Raw genomic sequence first — 17,373 nt, forward strand, 5'->3', positions numbered from 1 at the left:
ATGCGCCCTTGTGCCTCCAAGGTTCCCCCATTTGCGTGAGTCAGCAGCTCAGGGCTTTCTGTCTCTGGCGTCCTGTTGTCTGAGGCACCATGGCTTGTTTACATCTCTTGCTGTTTGACCATTTGGGTCACATCCATTTGGCTATTGTGAATAAGGCTGCTGCGAATATTTTTCCATTTCTCCTGGGTAAATGTGTAGACATACAATTGCTGGGTCAAAAGGGTATTTAACTTTGGAAGAAGGCCAAACTGCTTTCAAAATGGACATGCCACTGCAGTTTCCCAGCTATGTGTGGGAATCCATGCTCTCTACTGTCCTCTCTACACCCTCTCTGATACTTGATGCTCCAGAATCCACTAATGTTTGCATCCCCTCTAACATTGTCTATTGCCAGCCATTTTAGTATTAGCATCGAAGTGAACATAAAATAGCATCTGACTGTGGTTTTAATCTGCATTTCTCTGACAACTAATGATATTGATCACTTTTTGTGTGCTTGTTGGCCATTTCCATATTTTCTTTTGTAAATATTTGTTCAAGTTTTGTGCCCATTACTTTTCTTTTTTTGAAAAATATTTTATTTATTTATTTTTAGAGAATGGGGGAGGAAGGGAGAGAAACATCAATGGCGATTGTCTCTCATGCACCCTTACTGGGGACCTGGCCTTCAATCCAGGCACGTGCCCTGACTGGGAATCGAACTGGTGACCGTTTGGTTCAAAGGCTGGCACTCAGTCTACTGAGCCACACCAGCCAGGGCTTATGCCCATTACTCTTCATTTTAAAAACAAATAATATCTTAAAGTACATGAAATTAACACTGATCATTGTACTGCATGAGAATATTAATTACGCCATGGAGAGTCACACGGCCATGTTTACATTAACCCCCAAAATTAAATATAAACTTGCTGTGCTTGTTATTAATGCATGGCTTCCCTTCTTCTCTTCTTTTCTGTTTCTCTTTCTCTTCTGTTTTTTTTTTAAGTCCAGGTTGTGGCCATTCTTAAAGTGAGGTCATTTGTCTGTTCAATTGTGGTAGTTCTTTAGGTATCCTGGATAAAAGTCTTTGTTGGATTGTGAGTATGTTCTTTGTGGCTTGCCTTTTCTTTCCTTAACAATGTCTTTAGAAGAGCAATTTTTTCTTTTGGGAATAGAGCTTTTTATATCGTGTCTAAGAAACCTTTGTCTTACAACTCCAACATTGTAAAGATACTCTCTATGTTTGTTTGCTTGTGTTTCTAGGAGCTTTTTAGTTATTACTTTTACTTTTATCTGATCCAGTGAGGTAGAAGTTATGGTTCCTTTCTGCCCCTGCTCCCTGTATAGTTACCTGGTTGTTCCAGCAAGACTTCTTCTTAGAAGTCTTCTCTTTCCCCCACTGAATAACCTTGGCACCTTTGTTGAAAATCAATTGACTGTATATATATAGTCAACTCTTTACTATATATATATATATAGTATGAGTTGATGTACCTGTCATGTACATCCCATGCTGTTTTGATTACTGTGGCTTTTATGGTGAGTCTAGAAATTAGATGGTGTATGTTCTCCATTTGTTCTTCATTTTCAAGAATGTTTGACTATTCTAGATCCTTTACATTACCATATAAATTTTAGAATCAGCTTATTAATCTTCATAAATGCCCTCTAAGATTTCAGTTGTGAGGGCACTGAATCTAGAAATCAATTTGGAGAGAATTGGCAACTTAACAATGTTGACTTTCTTAGTCCATGAGCATGGTATAATCTGTTTGTTTTTTTGTTTTGAGTCCTCTCTAATTTCTTTGCAATATTTTGTGGTTTCCAGCTTAGAGGTGTTGCATATTTTTGGTTAAATTTATTGTAAATATTTAAAAATTTTTGTTATTATTGGAAATGACATTTAACTTTATCCCTGTTGTTTCTTGTTCTTAGACATACAGTTGATTTTTGTTTGTTGACCTGTGCTAAATTCATTTATTTCTATTTATCTTGAAACATTTTTTGTAGATTTCTTAGTAATTTCTGTGTGCACAATCATGTCATCTGTGAGGAATAATTTTACTGCTTTTCCAATTTCTATACCTTTTATTTCATTTCTTGCCTTTTACACTGGCTTCTAGTACAAAGGGCGAGAAAAGTGATGACAGCCAACGTCTTCCTTGTGTCTGACCTTAGGGGGAAGCATTCAGTGTTTGACCACCGAATGTGATGTCAGCCCTGGGCTTTTCTTAGATGCCTTTTATCAGACTGAGGACATTCTCATCTATTTCCAGTTTGTGGAGAGCTTTCATTCTGAATGTATGTTGGATTTTATCGAATGCCTTTTCTGTATCTGTTGAGACTATCGTATCTCCTTAAAATTCTGTTAGTGTGGGTGAACTGTACTGATGCTTTCTAAATGTTGAACCAATTTGCGCTTCTCTATTAAACCTCATTTGGTCATGATGTATTATACACAGACATGTTGATCTCTTTATTCTTAGGAAAAAATACTCTGCTTAAGTAGTACAAAATGTTCTTTTTAATAGTTAAAGATGGCAGAGTTGAAGTTTATACTCAGACCTTTACAAGTTTGTTGAAAGAAACTTTGCCCAGCTTAAAAAGTAACAATTATTCTCGATTTTAATCTTGCCTCCAGTATCAAGTAGGTAGATGACTTTAATATTTAATTGCTCTAGATCTCAGTATCCTCATCAGTAACCTAAGTACATCTAATTGGATGATTTAAAGATCTTCAACATAAAAATTGTTTGTTTCTATATTTGATTATAATAGTTTCTGATTTCTCCTATACCCTGATTATGAATATATATAGAGAGAGCTTAATTCTGATGTAAAGAGTACAAAATTGCAATGCTTTATTACCAACAGACTATACTAAAACTGAACTAGTATGCACACCATGTGTTATAAATACTTCTAAAAATTTCATTGTATCTTATTTGCATACCTGTTCATACTCTATTTGTTTTGAACTGTGTCCCTTTTAGTCCAAGCTGTTAGTATTTTTTGATGATACAACTTTCTTTAAAAATGTGGGTTTGCTCTTATTTTAATGGAATTCACCCCTTGCCCCAAAGCCACATCTGTTGTTTTTGAGACAGACCTCTCTGTACTGTGGGCATGTAGGCTTGTGTCGAACAATGCCCTCAAGATTCTTAGTTGTATGCTTGCCTGCTGACAAGTCCTTATGGAGTCTTAACAAGCAGCATTACAGCCGCTAATAACCACTTCTCTCCTGGGAGGGGAGCAGGCACACCACAGCCTGCAGGCCAAAACTGCTGCCTACGGTCTGGTTTTAGACAGGCCGCAGGCCAAGAATAGATTCTGTATTTTTAAAAGGCTGTTCAAAGAAACAGAAGGATATGCAACAGAGAACATATATGACTTACAAAGCCTAAAATACTTCCTGTCTGGCCCTTTACAAAAAAAAAACCCACATTGCAACCTGTATCTAATTCAAGAAAAACCATTAGCATAATGTTTGACATCAGTGGAAAAAGACTCTTCTGAGACCTCAGAAACATTTGACAAAATTCCTCTATTCTTAACAAAAGCTCTAAAAATAAGTTAAGAATAGAGGATTTCATATACAAAGAGTAGTAAAGCCAATAATGTATTTTAAATTATTTTTTATTTTTCAATTATAGTTGACATTCAGTATTATATTACTTTCAGGTGTACAGCATAGTAATTAGACTTACAGAGTCATCCCCCCAGTAAGTCTAGTTCCCACCCAGCACCATACACAGGTACTCCATTATTATCACTATATTCCTTATGCTTTAAAAAACAATAATATTTTTAATAAGCTCTGCAGTAGAACCAACATAAGAATAACCATTACTATTTCTGTTTGATATCATGTTTTAAAAACATGCAATAATGAAGTGGAATATGAAAGGCATGACAGCTAAATGTGAGCATGGTAGAGAAATAAAAATACAAATTTTAAACAGATGTGTAAGAGCAATCCAGATCATCCAGAAAACTGTTCAGCAAAGTTACCGAACATGAGATGAACATATTATTTTCTTTAGCTATAGCTGTACAGCTAGAAAAAGAAGATTCTATTTACAGTAGTAATGGAGACATGTTCATATATGTATATCAACATATATTAGAAATAATTATAAAATTCTAATGAAAAATAAAAGTCTTAAATAATGCTCTTATTTCTGCTTATGTCTGAAGCAGTAAATTTTTAAAAAATATATTTTATTGATTATGCTATTACAGTTGTCCCATTACCCCCCCTTCATTCCCCTCCATCATGCACACCCTCTCCCACCCACATTCCCCCCATTTAGTTCATGTCCATGTGTCATAAGTTCTTTAGCTTCTACATTTCCCATACTACTCTTGCCCTCCACCTGTCTATTTTCTACTTACCATCTATGCTACTTATTCTCTGTACCATTTCCCCCTCTCTCCTCCTCCCACGTCCCTGTTGCTAACCCTCCATGTGATCTCCATTTCTGTGGTTGTTCCTGTTCTAGTTGTTTGCTTAGTTTGTTTTTGTTTTTGGTTTAGGTGTGGTTGTTAATAATTTTGAGTTTGCTGTCATTTTGCTATACATGTTTTTTATCTTCTTTTTCTTAGATAAGTCCCTTTAACATTCCATAAAATAAGGGCTTGGTAATGATGAACTCCTTTAACTTGACCTTATCTGAGAAATACTTGATCTGCCCTTCCATTCTAAATGAAAGCTTTGCTGGATAGAGCAATCTGGGATGTAGGTCCTTGCCTTTCGTGACTTGGAGTACTTCTTTCCAGCCCCTTCTTTCCTGTAAGGTCCCTTTTGAGAAATCAGCTGACAGTCTGATGGGAACTCCTTGGTAGGTTACTGTGTCCTTATCTCTTGCTGCTTCTAGGATTCTCTCCTTCATTTTTACCTTGGGTAATGTAATTATGATGTGCCTTGGTGTGTTCCTTCTTGGGTCCAACTTCTTTGGGACTCTCTGAGTTTCCTGGACTTCCTGGAAGTCTATTTCCTTTGCCAGAATGGGGATGTTCTCCTTTATTATTTGTTCAAGTAAGTTTTCCACTTGTTGCTCTTCTTCTTCTCCTTTTGGTACCCCTATAATTCAGATGTTGGATCATTTAAAGATATCCTGGAGGTTCCTAAGCCTCTCCTCATTTTTTTTGAATTCTTATTTCTCCATTCTTTTCTATTTGGTTGTTTCTTTTCTCCTTCTGGTCCACTCTATTGTTTTGAGTCCCAGTTTCCTTCCCATCACTATTGGTTCCCTGTGCATTTTCCTTCATTTCTCTTATCGTAGCCTTCATTTGTTCATCTAATTTGTGACCAAAATCAACCAATTCTGTGAGCATCCTGATCACGAGTGCTTTGAACTGTGCATCTGATACGTTGGCTATCTCTCAGTTGCTTAAAAGTACTGGTTCTGGAGCTTTCAATTCTGTTTGAGCCATCTTCCCCCCACCCCTTTGGTCTGGTTGCACCTGTTTATGTATAAGGGGCAGAGCCTTAGGTGTTCACCAGGGTGGGGCACGCCAGTCGCTGGGTTGTGACGTTGTATGTGGGGACAGGGTCCGAGAGGTAACAATGGCACTTGTTCCGCTCTCCGTCAGACCTCAGTCCCTTCTGCTTCTTCCCCGGAGCAAACTGGGCCCCTCTGGTGCCAGTTCCCATGTGGGTGGGCTTGTGCACCCCGTGGGACTTTCCAAGGACCTCTCTTGTGAAGCTGGGAGTCTCTCCCTGCACCCCAACCCCCACAGGTGTTTTCAATCAGTGCCCCAAGGCTCTATTTCCTAGCGCTGGGATCCTGGGCCACACGCAGTGCCTTGCTTCACAATCCCCACCTTGCTGGCTCTGCCGGTTGCCACCACTCTGCCGGGGTCTGGAGCTGCCATTTGCACACTCAGGGTCCACCTGCTGCGGTTTTGCGCACCCAGGATGCCTTATGTGCCCGGTCCCAATGCTCTCTGCTCTCCACGCCTGTGACCTGTACTCCCCTTACTGGTCTGGATGAACAGGTCTATTTTAACTTCTTGGTTGTCCGACTTCCATACAGTTCAATTTTCTGTCTGTTCCGGTTGTTATTCTGTTTCTAATTTGTTGTCCTTATCTTGGTTGTGTAAGGAGGCACAGTGTGTCTACCCATACCTCCATCTTGGCCGGAAGTGGAGCAGTAAATTTAATTAGCATGTCAAAGTGCTGATTTAAGTACCGTTAATACCAATTAAAATAACATTCTGGATACCATCCAGGTTTCTTAGCGTGTCATCCTGAGGTCCGAACCCACTGGTCTGGTGCCCACCTGCCACTGCAGCTTCAGTGATACTCTTCTGGCTTGGGGTCTCAGCTCTTCTCCTGCCTCGCTTGCCCTTTCTCTCTCATCGTCCCACCACCTTTAGGATGGGTAGGATAGGCAACTAATATAAAATCCAGGCTAAACAATAGACTTGTGAAAGGCACAGTGCCAGGCCCCTGGTAGGTACATAAATATGTTTCTTGAATTGAACTGAAAAAATCACCAGCTGAAGGAGACTACTTTGACTGGTTATTATTGCTATGGGGAATTTAAATAGTCATTTTCCTTGCATAATGGGAAACCTAAAAATGTTAAGTATTAAGTGAAGAGTGGTGTGATTTCTAGCCAGGGAAAGGACCGTTAATGGCATATATTCTCTGGTATGGCGTGTTGAGAACTTTCCACTTGGGTGGTATAAGGTAACACCCATTCCTCTGGATACTGTGACTACTTGGTTTGAAACAATGCTGCAAGTTCTAATTTGCCACGGTGTCCGAAAATAAGAGGAAAAGATTTTATGACTAAGAAAAGGGTAGAATTATGCATGTGGTCTCCTGAAGGACTTGAAAGGATAAATACACCTGGGAATAAACAATACCCCCCCAAAGTAATAGATCTGGAGGAGCAGAGAGAGTGCCCCCATGGTGAATTGCATTAGAAATTATCGTGATTGGTGTGAAATGCAGCATTGTGCCCCACTGTTGTATCGGGCGGCCCGGAGGCAGGTGACAGTGTCATCATCAGGTCAACAGTTCCCGGAGAGGTGGCCAAAACCAAAACCTGCACTTGCTTCCCTCTCATTCTTTCGGTTTCCAAGGCCCATGGTTTTCAAGAACTAATCCACTTGGTGGAATGGGCGCAGTGGGCCTGACCTCCTCAGCAAGGAGGACAGTAATCTTGGGTTGGTGCAGGAAGAAAACCTTCACAGGGGAGGCATTGCTGGGGCTGGGCCTTGAAGGCAGCGAGCCAGCAAGCCCTTAGCTAAGGGGAAGGAGCGAGGGAAGTTCCAGACCACAGTCACGTAGAGGCCAGGAGGCAGGAGTGCCTGTTCACGCAGTGGCGATGGTTTGCCAGTGTACTGATGGGGACCAAGGGCTCAGTTATAAGGACAGTGAGTCCGGAGTACTTCACACACCGTCGAGGTTTCTGCGAGTTCCATTAGAATGTTACAAGCTCATCTGCTCAAGGGCAAGACTCCATCAGGAGGACTCTACAGGAACGACGTGCCCACAATTGGGGTACAGATTTTTAAGACCACGTACATTTTGCTGGCATCCTAAAAAATGTTGAGGTCCCTCCTAAGTCGGAGCTATACATGAAAGTATTACCCAGACATCTTTAGACTTGTTAATTTTGAAGTAATAACAAGGAAATGGGGCCTTTCGATACAATTTTCACTTTGAATCCAGAATTTAAAGTCTTTTATGCAGACAATGTTTATACAAGTTCAACTATGTACCAGGATCTGGTGGCAGAGGGGGATGATTGCTGAGGACCTGGGCCTGTGCCCAGGAGTCTGTGCCGTGAGGGAGGACTGGCAGGTGTGTTTGACAAGCTTCCCACCGTATCTGGAGATAAATGCAAACTCCTCCTGCCCATGGCCCGTGGGACCTCGTTATGTCGGGCACTGCCCATTCGCTGGCCTGCACCCTCCAGCCTCCTCTCCCAGCTCTTTCCTCGTTCCCTATTTATACTTCCTAGGATCCCTTTTCCTCCACATCTTCGTGTGGATTCCTTCTTCTCCTCAGTGTATCTGCTCTAGTGGCCCATCCTGAGTAGGCTGTAAAGTGTCCTGCTTGTCGTCACTCTGTTATCCCTCCCCTTTTAATTTTTCATTCTATGAACACTTATTTGTACCCATCATTTTACATCTCCCCTACTGGAGTGTCAGCTTTGTGAGGGTGTGGACATTGTCATGCTTGTTCACCACTGCATCCACTGTCCTGCACCTGGTGGGGCACAGTCCACATGTGTGAGAACAGAAGAGGGAAATGGGTGCTCAGACACCAGCGGTTCAGCAAGGCGCCTGCTAGGCTGGAAGTAAATCAGGAACGTGAAACTGAACTTGACCGAGGGGATCAGAGGAACTGAGACCTGGGGGGCGAGTTGGAGTTTGGCAGCTGGGAGGAGGGCGAGAGCAGTGTATGTGAGGAAGGCTCAGAGAGCAGAGGGGCAGGGAGACCCTTCACAGCTGGACCTGTGGGAGGTCAGGTGTGGTGGTGGAGCTGAAACTGGACAAGTCCCTGGGAAACACATCACAAGAGGCCTTCTGAGCCTCAAAAGGAGTGTAGATTTTACTTTTGGGGGATTTTGAGCCTTTTCTTAATCAGGACACGAGAAGGAATAGGTTGAATGCTGTGTCTGCTTTCTCATTCCCTCTGACTCTTCAGCCTGTTGTCATTGGACTGAAGAGACAGAGTCATTCCGTGAAAGCTGCACTGGTCCAGGCCACTGGTGGTCTCTTGCCTCCACAGCGGAAGTGCGGCCGCTCTTTCCTGAACTGCTCTCTCCCCAATCCCTCTGCTGCACTTCTCCTTTGGGAGCTGCTGCTCCGTCTCCTCTGCAGGCCTCTCTTCGGCACAGCCACTGTAATTCCTTCAGTGTTGTTCTTCAGAGCTTCGTCATTGTCATGCTTCTCTTGTCATTCTGTGTACCCTCCCTAGGAAATCTGACCTGTGTGTGTAGTGGCCAGAGTGGTCTTTCTAGAATACAGATCTGGCCCCCTCCCCACTCCCTGATGTGAGGAATTTAAATATGACTTGTCAGGAATTCCTTGACCACCATGTGTCAGGTGTCCCAGCTCCAGCTCTGTAGCTCCTGTCCCCACTTCTGACTGATGCGATCGCTCCTTCCTGTGCACTGCTAAACTGAACACGTGTGCCACACCTGGGTACTTACTCATGCTGCCTGCCTTCTGTTCTTTAACTGTTTGTGTGTATGTGTCTTATGCACCAAATGAGGGGACCTTCTCCAGGGCTTGTACGATCTCCTCCAGAAAGGGTAAGACAGTAAGTGCTGTGGACATAGTGTGCCATCAATAAATATTGGATTACCCTCACTAATACGTCTTTCTTTTATATATTATTCATTAATAATATCTACTCTTCTTTTTAAAATGGTGTTCTCTGACTCTTACATTTAACTGCATGAAGACTTTACATTTTTCTAGTAACTTTATATTATTTGTTTGCCAATTAATAGGGCTTAACTTTTCACTTTCACCTGGCAAATTCGTTTTTTCATAGGTGAGGAATTCTTGCAATGTGCATGGTGCTGTGACAGCTGTTTTGGGGAAAATCAGCAAGAACATACTAAATACTGTCAGATACTCTTACATTCTTCTGTCATTGGAAAGGTTTATAAACTGAAAAATTGTCACAGTTTTAATTGGATTTGAGATAGGTTGATTTGATTCTTAGATTCTCAAATGCAGCCTTTTAAGAACAAAAGGATTTTTTGGTTAAATTGATAACAAGGTATTAGTAATCAATTCCTCAGAACATGAAGGATTCTTTTGTTTCCAACACAGGCATTGACTTGCAGAGAAGAACTCCTTACTCTCCTTCTGTCACTCCTTCCGTTGGTGTGGAAGATACCTGTTCAAGAAGAAAAGGCAGCAGGTAGATTCCTCTTTTCTTTCTTTCTTCTTCTTCTACTGTAAATAGGCACTAAAACTACCTTTATCGTACAACTTGTGTTATCAAAATTCCCCTGGGAAAAAAAGGTTCCACTGAAAAGTTATTTCTGTACAAATTGGTAGTAACAGAATAGAAGATTCACAGGGTTCTAAAGTACAGCATAGGGACTATAGTCAATAATATTGCAATAACTAGGTGTGGTGCCAGGTGGGTCCTTGAAATATTGGAGGGATCGCTTTGCAGAGTATATGATTGTTTAACCACTGTGCTCCACACCTGAAACTAAAACAAAATAATATTGAATGTAAACTGTCATTGAAAGATAAAATTTTAAAAATTGTTATATTTACACTAAAAAAAGTTACTTCTGCCTTATTGGTTGATACACTCGAATATCAAGGCAGTATATATTAGTTTGATACTTAGTATGAAAAATTCTTTAGGCAAACACATTTTTATTTCTTCTAATGATACAAAAACTGTGGTGCTTCTTAGGGGGATTAAATGGATGTAACAATAATTTAGAAATATATGAAGAAGCAGAAGCAAATGATTAAATCTAGACATGCAACATAGCACCTGAGAAATGGATAGTGAAAAGTTTGAAGAAAGAAATTAAGGTTCCTTTGCTCATTTTTAAAGACTGCTTTCTATTACCACACTCTATCAATGACTTTTGCACTTTAGTTTTTCTAATGTTGCTTTCAAAAAATAAATTTGAAGTAATATTTTGTTTCATGTCTGGGTAGAATTACTCCACTTAAGATCAATACATATTTTAATTTCTGTTTTGAAAAAATTAAAAAATATACATCACATTAAATGTATGAAACTTAGTTTAAATGTTTCAGGAAAGGGATTAACAGGTTTCACTCTTGACCATTTTAGGGATATGTAAATTGTGAGATGTTTAAGGATCTCTCATATTTTTTTTATAAGAAATGAGCTTTCTTTTCTTTTTTTGTTTATTTATTTTTAGAGAGGGAAGGGAGGGAGATAGAGAGAGAGAGAGAGAAACATCAATGTGCAGTTGCTGGGGGTCATGGCCTGCAACCCAGGCATGTACCCTGACTGGGAATCAAACCTGTAACACTTTGGTTCGCAGCCCGCGCTCAATCCACTGAGCTACGCCAGCCAGGGCTAGGATCTCTCAGAATTTTTTTGAAGTCCTTCTGCACTGTATTTTAATGCCATGTGGCATATTTAATACATTTGCGATATGGAGCTTTCTTCTTGGGGATTTATCTAACGTCTCGTAATGTTGTCCTGCTTCTTTGTTGGTTCACTGACCCTCCGCTCCTATTTTCTTCTGAATTTGTAGGATTCACAAGTTGTTAGGTGCCTAAGATGCTGATGAGTGTTCTTTTGGGCATGTAGACTTCACTGCCTGTATTTTTTGCACCAGTGGAAATTGTCCTCGTTTTAATCCCCCCCTTAATTAAGGCGCAGGTCTTATTTACAGATTGGTGTTTATTCATTCTAAATTGCAACTGTATTTTTCATATAGATGTGTTACATGCTATTGCAAAGAGAAAGAGACCAGTTTTATCAGTTTTATGGTCTTTTAATTTTTAAGGAGGATGTATTCATTTCTCCCAGGAAGTAGGTGTTGAGCACTGGCCTCACACCAGGCCCGCTGTCCTCAGCCCTGAGGACGCAGGGTGATGCCTGTGTCTGGGCCTCGTTCAGTGCATGGCACATGCAGGAAAGAGCTCTTTTAACGTCAGTCTTGGAGGGTATTTGGTGTCTACTCTGTGCTTTTGAAATGATTTTGTAAAATCTTAAAGCTCTTAAGTTATATCAAGGCTATAACCTAAACACTATTTTTGAAGATATAGTATATCCCTGTGTCTTAATTGACGGCATGATTGGAGAAGATTTGTAAAAATGCGTGAACAGTACTGCTGAGTGCTCTGGTTTAAAGAGCCTCTTATGTCAATGTGAGAATGCAGTAGGTATACGGTTTTAAATTAGATTTATTTTTCTAAGTCTGTCCTTTTTCATTGTTTCCAAATCAATCTGTATCCTTTGAATTAATAAGTATGGGGGGAAGTGACCCAGAGACTTAACAATAGCTAAAGGAAACCAGCCCCAGTTTAAAATACACAAAAACACACAAGAAACTGAGGTTAAACTCCTAAAATGGATACTAAAAATGAATTGAGTTTAAAAACATAGTAAGACATACATAATTTCCTTTTTCATTTTCATAGATTTTAATCTACCGTTCTCAGCTGATATAATCCTGACCAAAGAAAAGAACTTAAGTTCACAAAGATCTACTCAGGAAAAATTATATTTAGAAGGAAGTGCCCCATTGGGTCAGGTTTCTGCAAAAGTAAATGTTTTTCGAAAAAGCAGACGGCAGCGTAAAACCACCCATCGCTATTCTGTACGAGATGCAAGGAAGACCCAGCTGTCCACCTCCGACTCAGGAGCCGATTCGGACGACAGGAGGACAGTGGTGAGCAAGCATAGGCGGCCCCATCAGCTGCAGCCTTTTGTAACACAGTCTCCTAAAGAAAATGAGTTTATGGCTCAACCTGACCACTTGTCAACCAAAGAGCAGACTCCTCCTGATAGCGTGGCTCTGGAAAGTCTCCGAGAGATTATGCCAAGACAGGAGGCAAACACCAACATTTTAAGTGAGCCAGCTGCCTTGTCTATTATCAGTCACACGGACAACTCTCCATTTGACTTATGTCATGTTTTGTTATCTTTATTAGAGAAGGTTTGTAGGTTTGATATTACCTTGAATCATAATTCTGCTCTGGCAGCCAGTGTCGTGCCCACACTGACTGAGTTCCTTGCAGGCTTCGGGGACTGCTGTAATCTCAGTGACAATTTGGAGAGTCAGGTGTTTTCTGCAGGTTGGACTGAAGAACCCGTGGCCTTGATCCAGCGGATGCTTTTTCGAACAGTGTTGCATCTTATGTCAGTAGACATTAGTACTGCAGAGATGATGCCAGAAAGTCTTAAAAAAAATTTAACTGAATTGCTTAGAGCTGCTTTAAAAATCAGAGCTTGCCTAGAAAAGCAGCCTGACCCTTTTGTACCAAGACAAAAGAAAACACTACAGGAGGTTCGGGAAGGTTTTGTGTTTTCCAAGTATCGTCACAGAGCCCTTCTTTTGCCTGAGCTTCTGGAAGGAGTGCTACAGATCCTCATCTGCTGTCTTCAGAGTGCAGCTTCCAATCCCTTCTTCTTCAGTCAGGCCATGGATTTGGTTCAAGAATTCATTCAGCATCATGGCTTCAACTTATTTGAAACATCAGTTCTTCAAATGGAATGGCTGATTTTAAGGGGTGGCATGTCTACTGAGGCCTCGGAACACTTGAAAGCCCTAATAAATAGTGTGATGAAAATAATGAGCACTGTCAAAAAAGTGAAATCAGAGCAGCTTCATCATTCAATGTGTACAAGGAAGAGGCACAGACGATGTGAATACTCCCACTTTATGCATCACCACAGAGATCTCTCAGGTCTTCTGGTTTCAGCATTTAAAAACCAGGTTTCCAAGAACCCATTCGAGGAGGCTGCAGACGGTGCAGTCTGCTACCCTGAGCGGTGCTGCTGCCTGGCGGTGTGTGCGCACCAGTGCCTGCGTCTGCTGCAGCAGGCCTCCCTGAGCAGCACGTGTGTGCAGGTGCTGGCGGGGGTGCAGAGCGTCGGGGTGTGCTGCTGCATGGACCCCAAGTCCGTCATCTTCCCTTTGCTTCACGCTTTTAGGTTGCCAGCACTGAAGAATTTTCAGCAGCATATACTGAATATCCTTAACAAACTTATTTTGGACCAATTAGGAGGCGCCGAGATACCGCAGAAAATTAAAAAGGCAGCTTGCAATGTTTGTACCGTTGACTCTGATCAACTCGCCAAATTAGAAGATACACTGCAGGGGCCCGCACAGGATGAGGAGCCTTCCTCAGGCCTGTCCAGTCCCTACAGATGTCAAGGGGTCCTGCCCAGCAGTGTGTCTGAACACTTGTTGTGGAGATGGGATGCCTTAGAGGCCTATCAGGATTTTGTTTTTGAAGAAGACAGATTGCATAGTGTGCAGATTGCAAACCACATTTGCAATTTAATCCAGAAAGGCAATGTGGTTGTTCAGTGGAAGTTGTATAATTTCGTATTTAATCCTGTGCTCCAAAGGGGAGTTGAACTAGCCCGTCATTGCCAGCACCTTAGCGTTACTTCAGCTCAGACTCACGTGTGTAGCTGTCACAACCAGTGTTTGCCTCAGGAAGTGCTTCAGGTTTATTTAAAAACGCTGCCTACTCTGCTCAAATCAAGGTTTGTATGTGTGCGCATGTGCAGGCATTTTTCTTATTGTGTGCTTTCGAATATCTGTACCCTTTATTTTTTCGTATGATTTATTTGTAGTTTAACAACAAAAAACTTCCCATCCCATGTCAGGTATTTTTTACATTTATTTATTGTTACTGGGTTGTTAGAGAGGAAAGGATGGGGTCATTGTTTTTAATTTCTCAGTAAAGTTTTAAATATGTTTCTGAGAGAAAATATACACAAGACAAATTCAGCAGCAGCTCAAGGTAAATTAATTGTTTCATATGTACTTGATGGAGTTACTAGCCATTAAAAATAATGGTTACAAAGACCATGTTGGGACATGAGAAAACTTATACCATTTTATTGATAAGATACACAAAATTCAAAATATTGCTCACTTATATACCGCTGTGTAAAATATGCATGTATATAAAATGTTAATTATCGAGGCAGTAGGAATGTGGAGTTTATTATTTTTTAAATGCTATATTTATATTTATTACCTAAATAATATGTGTAGAAAAATTAGAAAATACAGAAAAGCAAAAAAAAAGAAAATTAAAATTACTTAGAATTTCACCAGTGAGTTTTCCAGAATTTGTGATTGTCAAACCTGGTACTTAAAAAAATGATTATATAAATAAACCTTGCTTCTAATAGGTAGCCTGGCCTTTAAAATGAATGCATATACCGTTTTTAAAACCTACAATAAAATACAACCTCTATATTATCACTATCTTTACAATCATTTTAAAAATTTCTGACATTCTGACATTGTTTCACTGGAACTGACTTTGATTTGAAGTTGGTAAACTCACTGTCATGTTTGTGGGCAAGCTGGTCTTTGCTGAGCTGATGTGTATTCAAGTTATTGCAAGGACCTGAGTGACTCGGACTCCTCAGCCTCACTTGAGATAGAGATGAGCATCTTCAGATCTGTCGTTGGGTGCTTGCCCTTTCTGAGGTGCAGCTTTAAAACAAATAAAAAGTCCTTAGTGAAGCAGTAGGCAGACGAACAAAAGGATGCACAAATGCCTCCCTCCTTTCAGTGTCTATCTGAAGTGGGTGGCTGTTGTGGCATTTAAAAATTATATAGAATCTGCTATTTGAAGAAAACTGTTCTTTCCTGAATTGCTTCATTTAACTTGGGACACATGTAGTTTGTTTTTTTTAAACACTGAAGTCATATATGCAGTGTTTGAAAAAGAGTAAGAAAGTCATTGGAAGGTAATTTGAGATTCTGGTCACATCCAGCTGAGAACTTAAGCCAGATGATTGATTAATTAAATTAGTCAGTCTTTGTTTAGAGTATACCACATGCAGCAATGACATATTTAAATAGTATATGTATCTATTTATAAATGATCTTTCTATTTGTAAAACCTCTTATGTGTTTTTTTTCCTCTCACAGGGTAATAAGAGATTTGTTTTTAAGTCATAATGGAGTAAGTCAAATAATTGAATTAAATTACTTAGATGGTATTCGAGGTCATTCCCTAAAAGCATTTGAAACTCTGATAATCAGCCTCGGGGAACAACAGAAAGAGTCTTCGGTTCCAGGTACCAATGGGATGGACGTCAAACAGAAGGAGCTGACATCATCGTTAAATGTGGTTACCTCTTTTCACAACCAGCCGGCACTTTCAGATTCTCCTCAGAGCCTCAGCAAGTTTTACGCCAGCCTCAGAGATGCCTACCCAAAGAAACAGAAGTCTGTTAGCCAGGACGATCACGTCAACACGATACACCTCTTCCTCTGTGTGGCGTTCTTATGTGTAAGCAAAGAAGCAGACTCTGATGGGGAGTCCACCCACGACTCAGAAGACACTTCCGGCTACGACAGCACAGCCAGCGAGCCCCTGCACCGCGTGCTGCCTCGCTTACCTCTCGAGAGCCTCGTCTTGCCTTCTCCCGAGCACATGCACCAAGCGGCAGACGTTTGGTCCATGTGCCGTCGGATCTACATGCTGAGTCCAGTTGTCCAGGAGCAGTTTTATCGGTTGGGCGGTGTCCGAGTGTGCCACAGATTGATATTTATGATCATAGAGAAACTGTTCAGAGGTCATAAAGAGGAGCAAGGAAAAAAGGTGGGAGACACAGATGTGAGTGAGAACCAAGAGTCAATCCGAACTTCTCAATCTGAGATCACAGTGAAGGAGGATTTGTCACCATTGACTGTGGAAAGTCACGCCACACCCTGGGAACAGGGTAGTCTAAGGGAGAGTGCGGATGGTGTAGGTAAATTAGAGTCACAGCATGCTTCTGACATAAGCAGGGATCAAATTTCAGCTGCCAAAGCTGCTCCCAAGGAAGCAAAGGTCCTTACGAGTCCAGATAGTCAGACCTCGCTTCAGAGCATACGACTTTTGGAAGCACTTCTGGCCATTTGTCTTCATAGCACCAGAACTAGTCAGCACAAGGTGGAATTGGAGTTGCCCGATCAGGTAATATCGCTTGTCCATTGTCCAGCTATTGTGTAATAGGTATGTTTTAAAAGTTCTATCGTAATATGTTGGTCATTTTGTTTTTCCAAAGAGTCTAAGTTTTGCTTTTCCAAAGAGTCTTAAGTTTTGAGGAGCACCGGTATGCTTAGCACCAGGGTACCAGGGGCCATGGAGGACCCAGATGACACGTGACCCAGTTCTTGCCCTCAAGAAGCTTACAGTTTACTTTGGACTGCAAAACCCACATGTGACCAAGTTACCAGCCCAAAAAGGCATTAGATACACGAGTAACAATGGATGTTGTGTTTCACAGTTCATGCTCTGTGGTCTTGGCATGATGCTGTATGGTGCCCTGCCCAGTTCCCCCGCCTGAGCTGATGCCCCTATCCACCATCTGCTGCAGGTGTCGGTTGCTGAGGACTCACACCTGCACCCATCTCCCGAGGAGAGCTGCCCCATCTAAGATACCTGGGAAGGGTGTTCACCAGTGACGGGGGGACAGCCTCCGTGGGGAAGCCCAGGCTCCAGAGCTTTCCCTGGTATTAGGCGAGGGCTGGACATTTATTCTAAAACCACATTGCTTAGATTCTTCCCCTGACATTTTCTGCTTTCCTCATATCCTTCCGAGTTTCTCCTGCCAGTACTTCTCAACACAAAAGGGAGTTTCAGGCCCTTCGCCTGAGGAACCTTCAAATGTTGAGGGCCCTTTCTTCCCTTTTAGCCCACCCTTCACTGTTCCATCAG

The 17,373-nt window shown here is 41.3% G+C and overlaps 1 protein-coding gene across 6 annotated transcripts in view; it reads left to right on the top strand.

The window, feature by feature from the left end:
• The window catches only part of LYST (lysosomal trafficking regulator), a 163,201-nt gene that overhangs the window by 34,937 nt on the left and 110,891 nt on the right, over positions 1-17,373 (top strand). For all 6 annotated transcript variants that reach the window (XR_006783186.1, XM_045817016.1, XM_045817008.1 and 3 more), the window contains exons 4-6: positions 9,790-9,880; positions 12,112-14,188; positions 15,597-16,629. Coding sequence is in view for 5 of the 6 variants with exons in the window: in XM_045817016.1 (XP_045672972.1) it covers positions 9,790-9,880; positions 12,112-14,188; positions 15,597-16,629 (3,201 nt within the window). In the remaining variant the exon portion in view is untranslated. The remainder of the gene's footprint in view (positions 1-9,789; positions 9,881-12,111; positions 14,189-15,596; positions 16,630-17,373) is intronic.

Source organism: Phyllostomus hastatus, unplaced genomic scaffold, assembly GCF_019186645.2.
Source record: "Phyllostomus hastatus isolate PE091 unplaced genomic scaffold, TTU_PhHast_1.1 phas_contig_148, whole genome shotgun sequence".
NCBI classification, from domain to species: Eukaryota; Metazoa; Chordata; class Mammalia; order Chiroptera; family Phyllostomidae; genus Phyllostomus; species Phyllostomus hastatus.